Source organism: Coenobita brevimanus, chromosome 55, assembly GCF_032717465.1.
Source record: "Coenobita brevimanus isolate Jiangsu-jjx chromosome 55, ASM3271746v2, whole genome shotgun sequence".
NCBI lineage: Eukaryota > Metazoa > Arthropoda > Malacostraca > Decapoda > Coenobitidae > Coenobita > Coenobita brevimanus.
The window spans coordinates 7658531-7680323 of record NC_137008.1 but is presented as its reverse complement, the minus strand read 5'-3'; the positions used below and the strand labels follow the sequence as shown (position 1 = coordinate 7680323).

Sequence of the window (21793 nt, the reverse complement as noted above, 5' to 3'; positions counted from 1 at the left end):
AACAATGCTTGTTTCTATCACCCTTAAAACTGACACATGTATAGCTTTCTAGTATGGACTGTATATATGTCATTTTTCAAATTTCATGTCGTTCACCATATTCAACATAGTGTAGAAAGTTATATATTCCCTTAAATATATTCTCTGAACATGGAATCACTTCCCATACGTTAAGCACCTGTAACTTTTTCTCATCTTCGTCACAATTAACATCACATATCAACATTATCATCACACAGCTAGAACTATATACAGCTTCCCGTACTGCCAGTATCAGTTCTTTTTCTTCCTCTACCTCCTTATCTTCCTCTTCATCATTATAATCGTTTACTCAGTACCTTTTATTCCAGGTGTTTTTTCCTTCATAAACCACAGCTTTCTTTTCCTTTCTTCCTCTTCTCCCGTCACATCTGGTTGCCTCTCACAGCCACCCGCCAGAGCCTCTTCATAAGGGAGGGAGAGAGTGGGAGCCAGAGGCGGGGTTGGAGAGGAGGACCCATAGATGGAGGGGTGATGGGGGTGGTGTATTGGGGTTGAGAGGCTTTGGAAACCCACATATATTTCGTTACATAATTTCGTGATGTAAGACATACGCCGATCATTCGAAGCTAATTGATGGTACACTCTTTTAAGGCACATTGACACTACATATTTTCCCACTTCCTCTGGTCGTCCCTCCGGCATTCCTTTCGGTATTCACTATACTTGACACCGGTCGATGCACTTTATTTAAATGATTGATATCTAATGATATCTCAATTCAGAATCTTTAAAATGTTGTAGTTATATCAAATACTTCAAAAAGTCCCTTTGTCTGAACAAATTACACTAAAGACGTATGTTCTCAAAGTTTTTTTTTACTGTTCTAGGCTCTCTGTAACGTGAAGCGTGCCTAAAATAACACAGTACACATTAGGAAGTTTGGGACTGGAATTCAGGGTACAGCCTGGTATTTTTTTTTTTTTTTTTTTTTTTGGGGGGGGGATAAATTTTAGCGAAAGTTTTAGATGTGTTAAGATATATCAAATATGGTGAAGGATATGTGAAGAAACTAAGCACTATATATCATTATCAATTCCAGTTTAGCACAATACTGTATCAGAGCAAACCTGTTTGTGTGAGTAAAATCGAATAATGAACCTATATTAGTGTAATGATCTATGACTAGGGGAATGAGATTTTACTGAATAAAAAAATATTTAAATAAAAAAAACATGATATACAGTATGAGACCATTTTTCTAGGACCAGTAGGGAAAAGTCTAAAAAAGATTATATTTGTCTCCCCCATTAAGTGAATGTGCTACTAAAACAATATATGGCAAATGAATGTTTTAACCATATTGACTTAAAATTAATCCATCCATCCATCATCGATCATCCAATCCTACGTTGCCCCATGAGGAGCGTAGGAGCCCATGGCTAGGCATTAGTCCTGGCATTTAACCCGCCCCGTCCCGACGACGTATGGGTACGTTGTAACGATTTGCATTTGCCAGTCCCGGCGACGTACCAGTACGTCGTGCAATTGCAAGGTCGCTAATTTGCAAAATTTTCAATTTTTGCACGTGATTTTTCGTATGTATACACGGGACACCTTCCTCTATTCCTCTACAAGATGCCAAGCAGGGACAATGCCTTACACTGCATAACCTCCCCCCTCCCCCCATCACGCCATTGTCTTGGCAAAGGACCTGTTACCAGTGACCTGGCTAGTAAAGTTATTCAGGGCCAGAGTGATTCCCCAATCGATGACAATGTGGAGGACAATGTTTACATAGCATTAGAAGAAGAAACAGCCAGAAATAATGATCAGGTAGTGTGGCAAAAATAGGTCAGGTATGGTGATTAGTTAGTGAGTGAAACAATGCTTATAATGCCTTTATTACTGCTTGAAAACCAATATACTGTCATACTACATAAACATTCGTACCAAGTAAATAAATAAATACCGTTTATGAGTGGATAAAATAGTTACCCTCCCATAGAACTCGTTTTCTTTGGTGCCAGCATGTTAGAAAACCCACTCAGGTAAGGAGGAACTCCTACCTGGATTGGGCACTTTAAACCTCAGGTGAGCGATTTCTCTATGAATTTTCGATGTTTCTCACCAAAAGCGAAGGTTTTAGCCAAAAAAAAAAAAATCGAAAATACCTCGGGACTGGGGGATGTTGGAGGTGCGGAAAACCTCGGGATGTGACGGGTTAAGATGAGAGTGAACTTACGCTTGAAATATGTATATCTGTACAGTACTTTTAATGGTTTGTCTTGTAATATGATGACCTTTTCAATGCTACTGACAGACGATTTTATTCAGGTTGTGAGAGACGTCTGGCAGTGAAGGGATTAGAACTAAACAACATGAACTCCATCAGTACGAGACGTTAACCCTTTGTTAAATAAAACGGTATCCCATTAAAGAGGTTTTCCCAGCATTCTGGAAATATATTCTCATTATATTCTCACTACATTTAGACGATTATACTCAGCTTAAGACAGATTTTTCAGTTCTGGGTAGGATATATACAGTCTCCATTCACCCGTTCAGTATATTTAACTGGAATACAATCGTCTTGAGGCAGCAGGAATGAAACTAGATCTACGTCACCTGACTGATGGAATTAAGCAAAGAAACTAGCAGTCTCAGGAAGCTAAAAAGATCAGATTAGTTAAAACTGATTTAAACCAATTGATTTCACAGGACAGTCCAAGCATATACTCGCAACAAGTTTAATAAATGACAAAGGGAAATTTCTGTGACTTATGATCGAAACAGGACAAAAAACTTGAGAGAGAAGCCTTGAGGAGGCAATGTTCGCATTCTGAAACAAAGCAAGAGAATAGCTGTACGAGGAACTCGATGCTAAGTACAGGAGCGGCTGTCATGCGTGGGTTTCATATGAGGGTTGTGTGTGTGTGTGTGTGTGTGTGTGTGTGTGTGTGTGTGTGTGTGTGTGTGTGTGTGTGTGTGTGTGTGTGTGTGTGTGTGTGTGTGTGTGTCAAGGCATAAACCAAATTCGTTACCTGATGCCCACCGTCCATATTGAATACATGCCATTTAACCTCTTCACTGCAACGATGTCTTCCCTTTCCTGTCATATCTTCAGAGTTACAATTCACTTACGAAATACCTCGTGTTCACGTGATATATATATATATATATATATATATATATATATATATATATATATATATATATATATATATATATATATATATATATCAACCACTCTCGCTACACAGATCTCCGATAAACTGGATAAAACCGTCTGGAGACAGAAATACAGATATACACACAGACGCAGGCGATTACGTTCTCGCCTTGCTGAGCGAACGATAATTAAAATGACCTTCAAGGGCAGACGGAGTTAATGTAGCGTGAGTGTGGAAACATTACTAAAGTATAACTACTGCTGAAGGTACAAAATCAACATGACATGCAAATCAGTTCTTGTTGTTATTGTTGTTTAACACTGATCTATCTGGCCAAGCAGACCTGCAAACCAAAGATAAGCGATTGTTTCCGTGGCACTGTTCTACAGGCACAGTAGTCAAAGCATATATATGGTATATGAATCCTGCACCCTCTCGTGACAGACAGCGCCTTACGAGAATCAGACCAGGGTTCTTCCAGCGGCGAAGTGCAAGGACTTTTGAGATTTGGCTCCTAGGTGAACGCCACAACTGTTCCCCTCAGGGAGTGCAGTGCCACCGCGTATAATCTCCTCGTCAGCGTCAGACAAATCAGAAAAGTGTGAATGGAATACTACAATTATTCTCTTCAATCCGATAGCGTACCTTTGTTTTTAGATATATTCTTTTTACCTCCAAACGACTGTATTTAACTTAGGAAAAATCTCTTGTACTAACAAAATTAAAGAAGGCTCTGTCTAACCACTCAAGGTCGAAAACTCTCAGCTAAGCTAAAGAAAATCGTGTAGAGATGGCAAAAATATAATAATTCCATCCTCGGAATGAAGTGATATGGCTGCTGAGAAACACGACAAATGATACACCTAATGCTGTCTGGTTTGCAATGAGAGAAAGGAAGGCAAGAAGCAAAGGCAGCAAAGGAATCACATCTCGGCCAAATGAAGCTAGATAATGTGTGTTTGTAGGTAGGTGGGTGTTTTGGTGACTGGGATGTTCAGTTGTTCATTGTGCGTGCAGATGGTGAACTCAAAAGAGTGAATTAGATGTCAATAAAAAATGAGCGACATTGCCAGTCTACATGGGAGATGGCACAAGTGACATCGAGAGAGTTGTCACCAGTGAATGCACTTGATGGCACTAGTGACCAAACGAAAGATGACACTAGTGACAACATGGAGAATGTCAGTAGGAAGCGAATGATGACTTCATTTACACAGAACAAGTGAAAGTGAGCATATCTCTAATGATAACTATGAAACAACGCTGAAAGCATAAGAAAAAGAAAGTGGAAGAGAGAAAGGGAGAAAATATACGATCAAGAGAGTGAAGGTGGCTGTTGAAACCTGAATGAACAGAATTGATGCAGCGACGAAGTTGATTTTTATACAGATAAACGGAATTCAACCACACTAAGAGTTGTGCCATGCTACGAGAATGAGTGAATGTAATCGGAGGGTTGGTATATACTGTAATGAAATGAAGAAAACACGGTTACAGCCAAGAATCATCCGTCCTTTTTCAATTGTTGTTGCTGTTGTTAATGTTCTTTTTATTGTTGTTGTTGTTTTTATTGTTGTTGTTATTGTTTGTGGTGGTGGTGGTGCTGTGGCCTCAGGCTCATTAGGAGGTGAAGCCAGTTTGGCTGACGGAAACGGGCCACATCAGGCAGGTACTCCCAAAGAACTATTTGGAGGGTTATGCTGAAGGATATTCGCTACTGTGAAACTAGTGCATTTAAGAGAAATAGGTGTGTTGTGATTTGAGGGCTGGAATATAGTGAGGACATGTTGATTGTCGGTAAGTTTTATTTTGTGTTAGTACTGAAGCAGGAAATAGTGATTGGCATACAGACGGTGGGGTGGAGAAGTAATGGTGATGCACCAATATATAAGCAAATTGGCTGGATCAGGACGACACTAACGAGTTGCAAACACCGCAGAAAGATGATATATTTACGGTGACACAGAAACAGAACTATAAAGTTGACTGTTTGATGGGAAGGGAAGGAGCTGAGTGCTCTGGATCAAGTAGTTTTGCAGTCCAAAAGAAATGGGCACTGGGAGGGAAAAAATATACTGTATGAAGACAGTGTTTAGTTAAGATCTTTGCTCCTTTATTCCTTCATGTCAATGGTCGGATGATCATAACCTGTGGACGGGCTGGTCAAGGATGGTGACTTTCTTGTCCTTCCTGAGGGTGGAGACTCTGGGTGGTGGTGGCGGGTCAGGCAGGTCACCCAACAAATTCGCCCACCCGTTAGGCCGCCCATCTCCGCCCACACCTGTGTTGTTCCCCCCAGGACCCAGAACTGTGGGTGGCTGACAGGGTACACACCAAGCCCCTACCTTGGAGTCGTCCTGCTGTTTCTGGAGTTCTGTTGAGAGCCATCCAATACAACAGTCCACGGGGTAAAACCTGAGATGATGAACTGTATTCCAAATTCAGACAAGACAGCTGTACTAACAAAATAGCACAAGATATAATAAGAATATGCAATAAGAGTGCAGCACTTGCGCCGACCAACTGATCAAAGGACTGAATATTTGGCCTTGCCTGGTGACCTTGATTTGCAACCAATCGTTCTCTAAATTAAATATCTTCAGTCTTACCTGACCTGAATATTTCTGTCATGTTTAGTCCAGATCAAATCACCACTGTTTGAGCTGACGTTGCCCTGTGTCTTTGACTTTTGACCTTTCCCTGTGACCCTGACTTTTGACCATGTTCTCAAAATTTAAATCCTCTATCCTTACCTTATTCGAAACCCTCCTACCAAGCTTTAAGCTATTGTTCTAAAAAAAAAAAAAAAAAAAAAAAAAAAAAGCAGGCCAGCCTCTCAGCTAATCCTCAACCATGCAGCATGTTTGTTTCAAATCAGGTCATAATTGTTTTTATTATTTTGTTTACTCAAAGATAAACGGGTTGTATTTGACCTTGTCTTGTGACCTTGAACTCAGACTGTTCTCAATATCATATCTTTTCACTCTTGCATCACTCACAATCCTTCCACCGAATTTGATCCAGGTCAGACAAAAACTCTTCCAGCTGACCTTAAGACAATTTTTGACCCTGTAATGTGACCTTCACCATTGACTCACTGTTCTCGAAAAAGGGTAATCCCTTATTTTTCCCTCTACCCCTCCGCCAAATTTGGTTAATGTAGGACAACAAACTGAATTTTTTAGTTCTCTCTCTCTCTCTCTCTCTCTCTCTCTCACACACACAAACACACACACACACACACACACACACACACACACACACACACACACACACACACACATGACGCTGAGTAAAACATCCTCTGTTGCTTTCCGAGCGTGGGTGAAATTAAAATGCCAAGTGCCATATCCGTGTTTTTCTTACTGTTTCAAAGCAGATACATGTGCAGTATATGTGGCTTCTTGCTCACCGTTTTGTCTTTTCTCTTTCTTTTTAAATACTGGCAAGCATTCCAACAAATCTCGATGTCACAAACTGGCTATGGCAGTAGGTCAGCGAGTGAGTTAAATAAAGGGATCGAACTCAAAAGCTTTTGATCAGATTTTGACCAAACTTGGTGAAGGAGCTGAGGGTCAGCCAAGAGGCTGACTACTGCTTTTGAAATGATAGGGCAAAGGTAAATGTCACAAGGAAAGACTAACCTAAACAACTTTGACCACAATTATGCCAAACTTGGTGGAAAAGATGAAGGTAAGACAAGAATCGCGGAGAGATAATTTTCAGTACAGTTAATGAAAGGTCTAGGTCACAAGCAGGATCACATTTCTATCCGTGTTTGTATCGATGTGCGAACAAAAGTACTCATTTCGATCTGATGTGATCAAACTTGGTGGAAGGTTTGAGGGCCAGCCGGTGGTCACTCTTTCTATACAGTATTATTTTTCTTTTTTTGTTTATCACAAGAGGCCAAAGGGTAAGTCCCTGTGGCAGGGTCAGGTTACAATGTTTGTCAAGTTCAGACCAAACACAGACAGTGGGTGCAGAATATACCAAGATCGAAGAGATTTCTCTTTGAAAATTTTCCATAGGTCAAGGTCAGGTGAGTTATTGTTTACTAGTACAGTATTTGCTTGATGTTTTTCCTAATAATTTATGATTTATTTCGCCCCCTTTTTTGGGGGTAAATGATGTGGTATAATTGTACGTGATACAGTTCAAGTAAAATTGATATTCATTTCCATAAATGTTAAGCCTAAGTTAGACCTGTATCTACTGTTGTCATTGTAAACCAACTGTCTACTAATATATCTAAGCAATATATATATATCTATCTATCCATTGCCAGACGCTAAATCCCGTCCGGGGTGGCCACAAACAAATCGCCTCCACGTCACCCTCTCCCCCGCCATTTCACTGCTCTGCTCCCAACTCACACACCCCTCTATCATATAACTCTCCACCCCATCCCTCCATCTCATCCCCGGCCTCCCCCTCCCTCTCCCCCCCTCCATCTCACTCACATACACTCTCTTCGTCATTCTTTCACCCTCCATCCTCTCCACATGGCCAAACCACCACAGTGGACTTTCTGGGGGAGTGGACTCTCTGACCACTACTTGGTGGTGGCCAGAATCAAGACCCAAATAAGATGGAGTAATAGAAGAAGGGAAGGACGAGAAGAAGGTGTAGTTGCAAGGAGAGTGGAAAGGTTACAAGAGGATGAGAAAAAGGCAGAATATAAGAGAGAAGTGGAGGAACGATTGGGCAAATATGAATTGGAGCAGATGAGGGACGTGGAAGGTGTGTGCAGGATATTCACAGAAGAAATATGTGCAGCATGTGATGTGGTGTGTGAGATGAAGAGAAGATGGAGGGGTGTGCAAGGAACAGCGTGGTGGAATGAAGAGGTGAGACAGGCTGTGGCACAAAAGAAGAAAGCATACAATGAATGGATGAGAAATAGGGGCGTGGAAGAAGTTGAGAAGCGGAAGAGAGAGTTATATGTAGAAAGAAAGAGAGGTAAAAAGATTAGTAAGAGAAAGAAGAGAGTGGATGAGGAATTTGGAAGGAATTTGAGTGTAAAGTGGAGGGACTGTAAGAAAATGTTCTGGAAAGAGGTGAAGAGACTAAGACAAGGTGGAAGTGAAGTTAGCAGGGGAGTGAAAGATAAAAATGGTAGATTACTAGTGGAGAAGGGAGAAAAATTGAGCAGATGGAGAGAACACTTTAAGGAATTGTTGAACATAGAGGATGGAAGTGATTCGAGTATAAGTGGCTGGGGAATGGCTGGGAGAAGGAGGGAGGTGAGAAGACAGGAAGAAATCAGTAGGATAGAAGTTGTGGAAGTGATGAAGAAAGTCAAATTGGGGAAAGTCCCAGGGATTGATGGAGTGTGAGGTGAAATGTTGAAGCATGGGGAGAGATGATAGTAGAATGGATGTGGAAGATGTGCAGATTGGCCTGGAAGGAAGGTAGAGTTCCGGAGGATTGGAAGTCAGGTATAATTATTCCCTTGTACAAAGGAAAAGGGGAAAAAGAAGTGTGTGGTAATCATAGGGGCATTTGTCTTCCTAGTATAATAGGAAAAGTGTATGGTAGGATACTTATTGACAGAGTTAGGGAAATAACAGAGGAATTAGTTGGAGAAGAACAGGCAGGCTTTAGGAAGGGAAGAGGTTGTGTAGATCAGATATTCATTCTTAGATCTTTAGTGGAAAGTTTCTAGAGAAGGGAAAGAAGTTGTATGCGGCCTTCATGGATTTGGAGAAAGCATATGACAGGGTGGATAGACAAGGATTGTGGAAAATATTAAGAATATATGGAGTAGATGGGAAGTTGTTGAATGCTGTGAAGAGTATGTGTGATGGTGCTAAGGCTGCAGTGCGTGTGGATGGTGAACTAAGTGAATTTTTCTCTTTGAAGGTTGGGTTGAAACAGGGATGTGTCATGACTCCATGGTTGTTCAATCTGTACATGGATGGGGTATTAAAAGAGGTACAAGGTGGGGTAGTGAATGTTGGAGTGGCCCTGATGAGAGAGGGTAGTGTTTGAAAACTCTCTGTACTGTTGTTTGCAGATGATACAGTGTTGTTGAGTGAAGACGAAGGGGAGCGCAAGGCTTGATGGATGACTTTGGGAGAGTGTGTAAGAAACGGAATCTAAAGGTGAATGTAGGGAAGAGTAAAGTGATGGTCTTTGAGAGGGGTAAAGTCAGTGAATGAACAGCGAGGTTGGATGGTGAGGAATTGGAAAATGTGAGTACGTTTAAGTACCTGGGTAGTGTGATGAGTAAGGATGGAGGTTTGGAGAGTGAAGTGCTTGAAAAGGGTACAGCAAGATATATATATATATATATATATATATATATATATATATATATATATATATATATATATATATATATATATATATATATATATATATATATATATATATATATATATAATTATTATAACACGAAGGAAAAGTTTCTGTGGGAATGCAGGAACAGGTTTCTAGTCCTGCAGACTTTGATGGAATCTGAAGACAGTGATATTAATCAAATGTGGAGAGAGGTAAAAGAGGTCTTGCATGAGAATGCTAAGGTTACTATTAAGAAAAAGAGAAAAGCGAGAAGGAAAAAGTGGATGTCAGATGAAACATGGAATGCAATTCAGAAAAGGAAAGAGGCGAAGTTAAGAAGTGAAGAACAACATGTTGATGGCCGGTTCGTTGAAGTACTGAGAGCAAAGTACTGGAGTTTACATTCTGAAGTAAAAAGACTCGTTAGACGTGATATGAGGAGGCTATATGATGAAAAGGCAACAGAGACAGAAATTAAGTTAAGTAAAAATGACGGTCAGAGCACAAGAGCAGCGTATCAGGGAATAAAGAAATTAACTGGAACTGAAAAGAGAAGGAAAGAAAATCCTGTACGAGATAGAAATGGTAACTTGTTGACTAAAGATCTGCATTTAAAAGGAAGGTGGAAAGAGCATTTTGTATCTGTTCTAAATAGACCAATCCCAGCTGAAGAGGACATTTTGCCAGCCGAGAGAAATTTGCGGATAGAAACAGGGGATATAACCTTGGAAGAGGTAGCAAAACCTATAAAGGAATTAAAGAACTTTAAGGCCACAGCAGTGGGTGAAATATTTCCTGAAATGGTTAAGGTGGAAAATGATGAGTTGATGAATGCGCTTTTGAAACTTTTTGATGTGGCTTGGGATAATGGTGGAATTCCAGAAGAGTGGAAAAATGGAGTGATTAGAAAAATACCAAAACTGGGATTTTTAAGTGTGTGTGGAAATTGGAGGAGGATAAATTTGACACCTGTAGTTGGAAAAGTCTTTTCAACATCTTGGTGAACAGAATAGAGTCAGCAATTGAAAAAAAAAATTAAGAGAAGAACAAACGGGATTTAGAAAGGGTCGAGGTTGTAATGATCAGAATTTTATTAAGGCATCTAATGCAACAAGCTAATAAGATGAAAATGCCACTTAGTATGTATTTTGTGGATTTTGAAAAGGCGTTTGACAGTGCTTCACGTGAAGCTATGTTGAAAATTATGATATTCTATGGTATACCAGAAAAGTTTGTAAATATTGTTAGAAGCCTGCATGAAGGTACTTTTGGTAATGTTATTTCAGTGATCCATTTGAAGTTGGGTCAGGAGTGATTCAAGGAGGAGTTCTTTCGCCTTTGCTGTTTGTTTTGGTTATGGATTATGTTATGAGAAAGGTTGTAAGGAGAACAGGTGCTGGAATTAACTGGAAAGACAATAAGAGGCTGATGGATTTGAACTATGCTGATGATATTGTACTGATTTGCGGAAGTATTTACGAGATGCAGAGGGTGCTTGATTGTCTGTTGAAGGAAGGAGAAAAAGTTGAATTGGTAATATATTGTGGTAAGCCTGAAATTATTAATATGAACGTGGAGAACCAAATCGATTATGTAATTGGGAATAATGTGGTGACGAATGTAGAAAATTTTAAATATCTGGGAACGATTGTATCATCAAATGGATCATTAAACAATGAAATTGAGGAGAGGATTAGACAGACTTGGCGAGCTGTTGGAATATTGACATTTGTTTGGAAAAGTAAAAATTTACAAGTCCATGGCTAGACCAGTTTTAATTTATGGCCATGGGTCATGGTACAGTATATTACAATTGCAACAGATCAGAAAGTATTAGGATATGAGAATAAAATACTGAGAAGGATTCTTGGGGTAAAGTGGCAAGATAGAGTTACAAATGAAAGAGTAAGGGATATTACGAGAGTGGAACCAGTTGATGAATGTGTGAGACTCGCTGGAAATGGCTGGGGTATAAATATAGAAAAGAAGACAGTACAGGATGTGCCAGAGTGGACTGCTAGAGGAAAAAGAGGCAGGGGTAGGCCGAGGGAAACCTGGTTGAGGACAAAGAAAACTGAAGCAGGAGAGGAGTGTTGGTGGGACCTGAAGAAGATGGCGAGACAAATACCAGTTGAGAGAGTTCATCGAGTCCCTTCGCATCCCGTGGGGTGCCACAGGAAATATTATATATATATAAGAGAATCATAATTCTCTATTTCTATCTTTAGAGAACACACTATAACTCTTAGATTATCCAGTATATATATATATATATATATATATATATATATATATATATATATAAGAGAATCATATTTCTCCTATTTCTATCGTTAGAGAACCCACTATAACTGTTAATCAGTATCTCAATAAACGATTTATATATTACTGTATATCACAGGAAGAATGTACAATTCAAAATATTAATATTCTAGTTTAATATGAACTAATAATTACGATACACAGCAACACAGCTGAATGCTCAAGAACTAGAATCATGCACACATTTCTTAAACACAATACTAAACATGCAGTTACCTCACACCAGAGTTGCCAACTTAGCGCTTTTGGCGCTAGATCTAGTGCTTTTCATAATAATTTACAGCAAAAAAATATTAGATTTTCTTCTATATCTAGCGCGTTTTGAAGTCCAATTTAGCGCGAAAATTTGAAGTGTTTACCTATAGTTTAGCGCATTTTAAAGTTGAGCTTAGCGCTTTTGAAGATTTCTGCTTGGCAACACTGCCTCACACAACAACAGTAGTATCTTAGACTGAAAATGAAGGCAAACTATCGTAGAATGCAGTGAACCATTAACCTTTTCACGATGATAACAGCTCATTGTTGATTATTTTTGAAAGCCAATGCCTTAGTAGTGGTGGGATTATTGACGAAGGGTATTTAAATTCTCCACTTTAAAATGTCTGCGCTTATTAATCTTCCCAGTTTAAAAATTTTTCCCTGTCTAATATTGTTTGAAAACTATCCTATCTTACCTCTCCAGCTCCAAAAATGTTTCTAAAGTTGAATAAAAATCATCCAACCACAGTAAAAATTGAGAACAAATGGCGTTCTCGGGATTAAGGAATCAAGGAAAGACACTGCATTCTTTTTACATAACAACAGTATATGTCTACCATCAAAACAAATAGAAATTGCTTATTTTTTCTGTCCAAAGATATTACCAAAATGGGTTCTTATGAAATTAGATACGTTCCTGCAGTCATTCCCGGCACTATCTCACCCAATCACGAAGGGCAGTGCCATTTTTCAGACCAATATGAGCAGTTTGGGACAGTTCTGCCAAATTAGGTCCAGGAAGGACAATTTTGTTCAATTGACTCCTTGAATCCGATGACCTCTTTAGAGTTTGTTCTCGGTACTTCCAGAACATTTTGTTAACTCTGGACAACCACTTGTAACAAGGGATTCGAGATGATCCACACTAATCACTTTCCAACCTGATTTTGGTCCAAAATTGTAAGAACGTCCTGTGAAAATATCAAAAATATCCTCTTAATCCCGCTAACTTAATTTTATTTGTGTTTTCCTTCAAGCAACTGTACTCAGTGCTGCAGACAGTTTTCAAACTGGGCCTTCATAGCGCACTTTGTAGAAGAAAACCTTCCCAAGTTGGAAAAACTTGCTTGGGGACGGGAAGTATGAAATCTGCAAAATATGCCAGTAACTTCAAGGGATTAAAAAGGTAATGTCAGTTCAGGTCCATTAATTAATCGACTCAAACAACTTTGAACAAGTTCATTAATTTCAAAAGGCAGTGCAGATCCAGCTAGAAAGCACAAAGAGAGTGCATATCTCGGTCAATGCCACTGGCATTAAAATGGATCCGGATCCGGATCCTTGAAGATATTGTGTGGAATACATAAGATCCGGGTCCACCCCAAAATTTAATCAACTGTTCCTTTACCCATGGCCCACTCTTCCACAAAATTTTCTTCAAATTCTTTGAGACTTAGGGAAACATAGTGCGGGATACATAGGAAGCAGATCCGGATCCGGATTCGCCCCAAAATTTAATCAGTTCTTTCTTTGCCCACTTGGCCATGCCCCACGCTTCCCCAAAATTTCATCGAAATTCATTGAGAACTTCTGCAGGTATTGTGCGGGATACGCCGGATCCGGATCAGCCCCAAAATATAAACAAATCTTTATTGGCCCATGGTTCACTCTTCCACACAATTTCGTTGAAATTCACTGACAACTATTGGAGATATCGTGTGGACAAACAAACAGACATAGGTGAATACATAACCTCCAATTCCGCTGGCGGAGGTAAGTAGATCAAATCACAGTTATTCAGACCATTATAGGCTCATCCAGTCTTTCACACTCATTCCTACCTAGTCAGGTCTGCTCATGGTTAAGTATGTCCACCGACGTCCAGTAGGTCCAATGAGGCCCATCAATGTCGTTTCAGGTTAAGTCATGGATTCACATTTCATTTACCTCAGTCAAGGGGGTCGGGTCAAATTCTGCCTACTCAGATCAACCGTGGCCACTTAGATCAAGCTAGATCTCCATCAACTCAGACAGTTGTAGCTCTGTATTCTTTACTGTAGTGACATTATTACCTCCACTGCAGGACAACATATTCTCATATGGAGCCTGGTAACTGATTATTCCCCAGGCTGGCGAAATGTGAACGGGGAAGAGGTGCCTACAGAGAGACCGATGCACAGGAATCCGGAAATGTGTGGTTATTTTTGGAAGTGTTATAATCGTTAATGGATGCATATAAAGGGAGAGCGGATTACATAGAATACGAAAGCATAATGATAATACATATTACAGTGCTCCCCCTTTAATGTTCACCTTAGCTTGGAGTTTTAACGTAGAATCAGGGAACACACATTAACGAGACAAGCTCTAACCACAAAGCAACTGCATCTCTTCATCCATGATTATTCAAATCGAATTACTGTAGATTCATTTAAAGTATTCACATCCATCTATGATCCAGTCAGACGAATAATGGTTCAGTCAAATAAGCTTAGATTTACTTGTACCAATTTAGGTTCAGTTATATCCAGTCTGATACATACAGATAAGTTCCATGACATTCGGGGAACTTCAGATTCATGCACAGAATAGCAAGGTATCCCATTTTACTCGCTGGATTATCTGCAGCGATGCTCATATCTAAACATGTCGAGTCTGACAATATTTGAAAAGTTCGGGCACTTTCATCAGTTTTTCCATCTTTTTATGTCCATCAGATTAATGAACGCTCTCGTGATGTGACGCAATACTCTTTAAGCAAACTTTTGTTTCGTGTGTGAAAAGACAAGTGTGCTTTTTTCTTCATCAGCATGTAAAGTTTCAGTTTGACTTTGAAATTTCGACGTGACTTTAATCCCACCACACCAATAAGTGTTCTCTGGCTGAAAGTTAGTTGGTATCTCGTCCAGTTTAGCACAAACAACGACTTTTTAACAATTTCTGGTCATTCTGCCAACTCCACACGGTGCAAATAAAATATAAATATGAGGTAAGCCCAAGTGTGAATGGACTACAGATTGATTTATGGCATACCCATAAAGGCTTGTGCAAAGTAACAATCATCATCATCATCATTCCTAATATTCAAATGGTTTTCGAGAACAGAATAGAACAAATTGGTTCAGATTCATTCAGAGACATCAAAATCATCACCTACACTTAGGCTGGTAGGGACTGCTTCACATCATGCATAGTGAAGATGAAAAATGTAGGTCAGACAACGGAAAGTAAATTAATATTATAAATCTATGGGTCCTGTGGGCAAAGAAGAGATGGCAGCAGAATTGAACACTGGAGAGGAACATGGGACATCGTATGAGGGGCAACATCAGTGAGGACTGGGCACGACACAATGCAGTCTTAGCGCAAGGTGAATTACACCAATAAAAGATGGAGATTGGAGGCTGGAATGTATGAATAAGGCTTATGGCTCAGTCTTCCTCAGCAGCAACAAAACAACAACAGTGACAATAATAAAACTTCCCATTGGGAAAGAGGAAGTTTTAATGAAAGTATATGTGTACTTTACCATATACAGTACTCGACTACTTAAAATGCATGTAAAAACAGAACTGGAAATGTATACTTAGTAGCTGATGGCATAATTATTAGATAATCTGTTCAAACATGAGCAGATATCGAACAGCATACTGAGGCAGCAAAATACATTTGCCAAGAAGACAAAACGGAAAAGTCAGTTTAAACTGTCGTGGTACAAACAGTGGTAACTGATAGCATCGTGGGATAACAGAAACGAATAAACCAAGGAACCAAATGCAAAACGATAGTGTAAACTGTCTACATAAATAGAACAGATTTTTTCCTGCGTCGTACTTAGCTAACATCTTGGGACAACATGAATAAGCAAAAAAGCCACAGTTGAAAATATGCTACAAATTCACCTAACTGTTAAAGAGTAGTATGGTCCTCACCGATGGCAGGAATGGAGGGAGAGCTTCTGGCCTCACCCTCTCCTCCTCCCACTCCCTGTAGCAGCATGGAGGCACCCACACTCAACCAGGTCTCCTTATTGCCCACACCGCCTCCTTGCCCCGACCTGCACACACACAAAAAAATGATACAATTAGCAGCAAAAATTCTGTTCTCCAGCTTTTCTTTCCATGGGCTTTGACAATCAGTCTCATGTTTCCACGGTAACCTGCACTGATAATACTTAATTTGGCCACAAATCATTGTCATCAATTTCGTATGCTGCAGATTCACAAGACTATTTTTTCCCTTGATGAATGCTGTACTTGTTTAGCTCGTCCTGTGAATGCTCTGATTTTATTAAAGTATTAGGTGGTTTAACAGGATTCATTATAAAAATCGTACACCAAAAACTTTAAATCAGCCTCTTTTCCTTTATTTGTCTTCCGTATTTGTAGTGTCTATGTGACGATATCTTTTAGGTTAACTGACAAATTGTCTGAATAGGTAGGACAGCAAGGGCTAGTTTGAGGTTTGATGCCCTTTCAGTTTTTCATCAAACAGATAAAGTTACTTCACTAAAGGTACTTATAAAAATCTTATTATTGTTGTTTTATGCCAAAGATCCCAGTAATTTATTTGCAGAATATCAATCTGAAGATGTGAAAGAGGTGGAATCCTCTGAGTGACAGTATCAGCTAAATCTCATAATTCACTGAGAATGTACGGTATTATGATTCTATCTATCTATCTATCTATCGCCAGACGCCTTAATCCCTTATACGGAGTGGCCACAAACAAATCGCCTCCATGTCACCCTGTCCCCCGTCCTTTCACTGCTCCCCTCTCTCATATACCACTCCACTCCATCCCTCCATCATCCTTGACCTTCCCCTCCCTGTCTCGCCCTCCACCTCACTCACATACACTGTCCTCGTCATTCTCTCACTCCCCATCCTCTCCACATGGCCAAACCACCTCAACGTATTTCTCCTAACGCTTCCTATCACATCCAAATCCACACCACAATCCTCCTTCACTTCCTCATTTGTCAGACTGTCTCTCCATGTGACTCTACAGGCTCCTCTCAATTAACTCATTTCCACTGCTCTCACTCTTGACTTGTGTCCCTCCAACAACATCCAAACTTCACTTCCATACGTTAGAGTTGGTATCACAATGCTGTCATGTAATAACTTTTTCACTTCCACGCTCACCTCCCTGTTTCTTATCACTGCCTTCAAGGAACCAGCAACCTTTCTTCCTTAGCATCCTTTTTTCTAACATATACCATAAAATTCTTTATATACTTGGAGTTGATAGCAAAAAATTACTTCAGTTCAACTTTTTAACCCCTCCTCATCGGGTATCATCAATCGATAACACTGATGTATGTGGACTCATAATGAGTGTCACTGACTGAAGCAAGCAAACATATCATTTTTCCCCTAAGTCTACGAATACTTTGAATAACAATCTGAAGTATCACAGAAAGTGGGGACTTGAGAAGATAACTTTTAAAAGCTTGCGTAAAAGACAGTAAAGTGTGCTTTGTGAGTGCGTGCGAGCGAGTGAGCGTTTGTACAGTACATACACGAATCATCATACCTAAATCTTGTTGTAAGCTTTGAACATTTCTGTGAGGTAGTTGAATAACAACAGAAGAATTGAGCTAAAATATTTACTTTCTCACGTTTTCTATCACATACTGAATTTCACACACACACACACACACACACACACACACACACACACACACACACACACACACACACACACACACACACACACACACCACACACGCATGCACGCACACGCGCGGGCGCGCAATCAGCATATCAAAATGAAAATCAACTCATTCCTCAGATATGTCACTTTCATAGTTTTTTATTCGATTTCACAGTGAAGCATGCCAATTGAAGCCGTCGGCACATTTCCTTTGAAAGCTGGGATTCTAAGGGGTTTCTTTGGTCTCACGAGTAAATATATAGCTAAATACACAATTTATTTAAGGTATCTACTGCCTGCTGAAATAATCTCTTTATCTCACATAGTAGAATTATTAGCCTCTGCAAATCATCACGGTTGGGCCGGGTCGTGTCGTGCCGCTCATTTCCCAGCAGAACGTTAACATCACTTCACTACGCTTCCTGGGCTCGCACGCTCGTAATAACCAAAATTTACCTTCATTTATCTCACCCAATCCTGTCACAAGCAACATACAAGTCTCAATTCAGCAGCATCATGGAGCTGATTGTTAGCGTTTTCCAAGGTTAACAAACATACTCAAGCATGCATGGTAATTTATATAAATGTATTAGTAATAATAGCAGAAGTAGCGTGACCTCGATATGTCAGGTCAAGCAGACCCATCAACCATAGGCAAGCATTGCCCCTTCAGGGAAACCGTGGAGTGAACCAGTGCTCCCTTGGAATAAGCAGCTACTTGCCACAGTGAGACATGAGGAAGACTGTAGAGTTTCACGTGCGCGCGCGCGCACACACACACACACACACACACACACACACACACACACACACACACACACACACACACACAGAAACTCTCTCTCTCTCTCTCTCTCTCTCTCTCTCTCTCTCTCTTCCATAAATCCCCGCCCACCTTTACTATCAAAGTGGAATAATGAGGCCGGGAATTTTCTTGTTAGGTACAGATTAAAATGCTGTATGACCCACCCCTGGTATAATGCAATTGTTTTATTTTTCCCCATTGCTTTTACCGTGTTTGTAACTTACTTAAACAAGATACCTTTCCAGTTTTCTCCACTAGTAATCATAAAACAATAACTCAGGGATCTGACCAGCGATATGCCACACTTGGCAGTCCAATCGTAGCATGTCATGGGGCCACGATTTTGATGAATTGAATGACACTAGCCACATGATCATCTCCAGCTACAACTCCTACGGGTCAACCCTTACCCACATATTTTCATCCTATGGGTCCGTTCCCGGCTATGCCAATTTCCACCATGAACCTATTTTCACGAATGGATACCTTTTCCCTCTTGGACCTATTTTTCCACGAACGGCATAATTTCTCTTCATGAACCTATTTTCTCCACATATTCGATGGACCCATTTCCCCCCCAGGAGGAGACACTTGATCCTCACATCAAACTGTTTTCTTCCATGGACCTACACCTACCGTCAAACGCTTTGCAATACTCCCTATTTTGTGTGACAATTGTTATATGGTGGAAAAAAACACACACACACACACACAAGGCATTGTTAACTATTCAGTTAATATCTAATGGTCCACACTTTATTGTGCACGACAATCTGTCATTGAATCATACAGACTCAGAATGTATTCTGCACTTTAGTCTTCAGTCCACATCTTCTTGACAGCATTTGTTAGGCGGGAAAGAGATGAGGAATCCAGAGAATTGAAGTTCCCTGTCATGTATGGCCAAGCATTTTCAACTGGAAACAGTTCTTGGCTGTTTTCCGCCTATTACATATCGTGAATATTGTTATTCATATAACGAAAACACTAGTGCACTTTTTTTAACCAACGACATGGGACACCATCATGCATAAAGATTTTACAACCATGAATGTCATAAACTGCATACAAATACTGTCTTAACACCTGCAGCACCGGTCACTGTTCATTGTAACATTCTTTCGGAGAGAATACAAGCTACTTCTCCCCATAACACCATTAAAAGGGCCCAAGATCCAAAAGTTAACTGGTATATTGATGGTCGTGCCTACTGTGTGTTCGTGGACGCCTTCCCCCTAGCACCATTCACTTCAGGACACTGGATGAGCGCTCATCACACATGACGTGTCCACTGCTCTGGTGTCCAAGGGCAATAGTTATGTAGGTAAAGCAAGATGAGACTGCATATTTTTTTGGCATCATGACTACAGGCCAATTCAACTTTTGTTAGAGATGATAATGTATGATGTGGTATGATATATTCCCAGGATATCAGAATGGTGTCTTTGTAACTCTACGGCTGCCATGCTAAAAGTTCTGAGTACTTCTCGACTCAGAAGAACATCTGTGACCTTAGATGTCTTGTCTGGTCGACCAGAACATTGGTTTAATCGTGAGAATTGAACTGTTGGCAGCATGGTGGCACCCACACAAAACCAAGTCTCCTTATTATCCACACAGCCTCCTTGTCCCGACCTGACACAATCAGCAGCAAAATCTCTGTGGTTCTGCTTCTCTTTCCATGGACTTAGACAATCAGCTTCATGAATACACGGCAACCTGCACTATGACATTTTATCTGGCCATGTGGCCAGGAGAGAGAGAGAGAGAGAGAAGGAAGCCATGACGAACGATAAGGATCAAGAAGGACTAGGGACGAAGGGGAAGGAGAGAGTAAGATGAAGAAGTCTGGCATTTTCTTTAACAGGGAATTTTTCTTCTTGAAGAATGAGGATCCTGACATTTTGTTCAAATGATATATTCTGACATATTCTTCCCAGGCATCTTCAGCAAGGTCTGGGGAAAAAACAGGGGTGGGGGAAGTCCCACAAAAACACCTTAACCCCTTAACCACAGGGTGTCACTTTCGTGAAGCTCGGGTGCAATGGATCATACCGCAGAGCGTCACTTTTGCGATTCTGTGTTATTTTGAATTCGCCCGGGCTTTGAAATGGTTGCTTGTATCATCTGTCAGTACTGCCTGTGTCTAACAATAGTCAGTGCCGCTATTGTCATCTGTACTCCCATCATTTGTTGACAATTTAGCCATTTCTCCCCGTTCTTGACTCCCCTCCCTACCTCCCCTCCATTACCCTCTTCTCCCGCCTGCCTCAGCTGCGCCGCGCTAGGCAAATCTTGCCCGGATTTTTCCACCAATTTCATCTATTGGAATGAGCCGTATGCCTTATTCTCATACAAAATAATATATATAAAAAAGAAAAAAGGTAACTGATAGTGACATACAACTGGAATTGGCTACTTATCACCTGGCAACACCCCACGTGCACTCGTTCGCTAATTTTCCCTGTTTATTTGCCCTTGAAATATGTATGACCTGTTCTCATAATAAAAATATATATAAGAAAGGAAGGGAGAAGCCTAAGTGATATTTACTTTCACCTGGAACTACCTAATTTTCTGCCAATCATTTCACATCATATAAATTAGCAGCTGTCACCTCGCTGACGTTGTCAACCCTTGGTGGCCCCATATCTTCTTCATCATTCAGTTCAGTGTTGTCTCTTGAGAAGAAAGCACGTAGCACTCGCGCCCTTCCATTTCCGCTGCTTCTAGAGGGCCCTGTGACCTCTACCTCTACTAAACCTCGTGTGGGAAGGGGTAAAGGACTAAGTGACTCTGCTATGGAGTGTGAACTGGTTAGTTTATCCATGATAATGATGGACAGCGACTACAATCTTTCTGGTGAATCGTGTGATGAGCCAGTGGAGGAAATGGTGATAAACTATGAGTGCTTCAGTGTCCCAAATTCATCCTGGCTCCAAGGGAAAGGAGCCCTTAATTACTGGAAGTGACAGTGTATAACACAATGTAAATAAAATAGAAATGTAAATAATTACTAATAAAAGAATATGAGTACAAATACTTGGGGTAATGCCAGTGAATGCTTTTCTCACTACGCTAGTTTACTGAACGAGAAAGTTAATGCCTGGAGTGAAAATAAACTAGTATTACTGAAGGAAACTTATGGATAAATACTGTATATATATATATATATATATATATAAGTGTAATAAAGTAATAGGAATATAAAGTGTGAGTGTGTTCATGAATAATAAATGACAAAATACCAGCGGGGAACGAGCGCAAGTGGGAAGCTCGTGCGTGCTCATAATTTTCATTGCTTTCACAGTGTTATTTTTTTTTGGTGTATGGATTTCAAACTACTTGAAAATCGTAGAATAGTGTTTCTAGT

General features: G+C 40.2%; 1 protein-coding gene across 1 annotated transcript in view; it reads right to left on the bottom strand.

The window, feature by feature from the left end:
* Nucleotides 1–5293: 5293 nt before the first annotated feature.
* LOC145401243 (neuroligin-4, X-linked-like) overlaps nucleotides 5294–21793 on the bottom strand; it is a 69354-nt gene continuing 52854 nt past the window's right edge. Inside the window, exons 10-11 of the mRNA XM_080273579.1 lie at nucleotides 15890–16014; nucleotides 5294–5526 (exon numbers count right to left, since the gene is read on the bottom strand). Coding sequence (XP_080129705.1) covers nucleotides 5294–5526; nucleotides 15890–16014 — 358 coding nt within the window. The remainder of the gene's footprint in view (nucleotides 5527–15889; nucleotides 16015–21793) is intronic.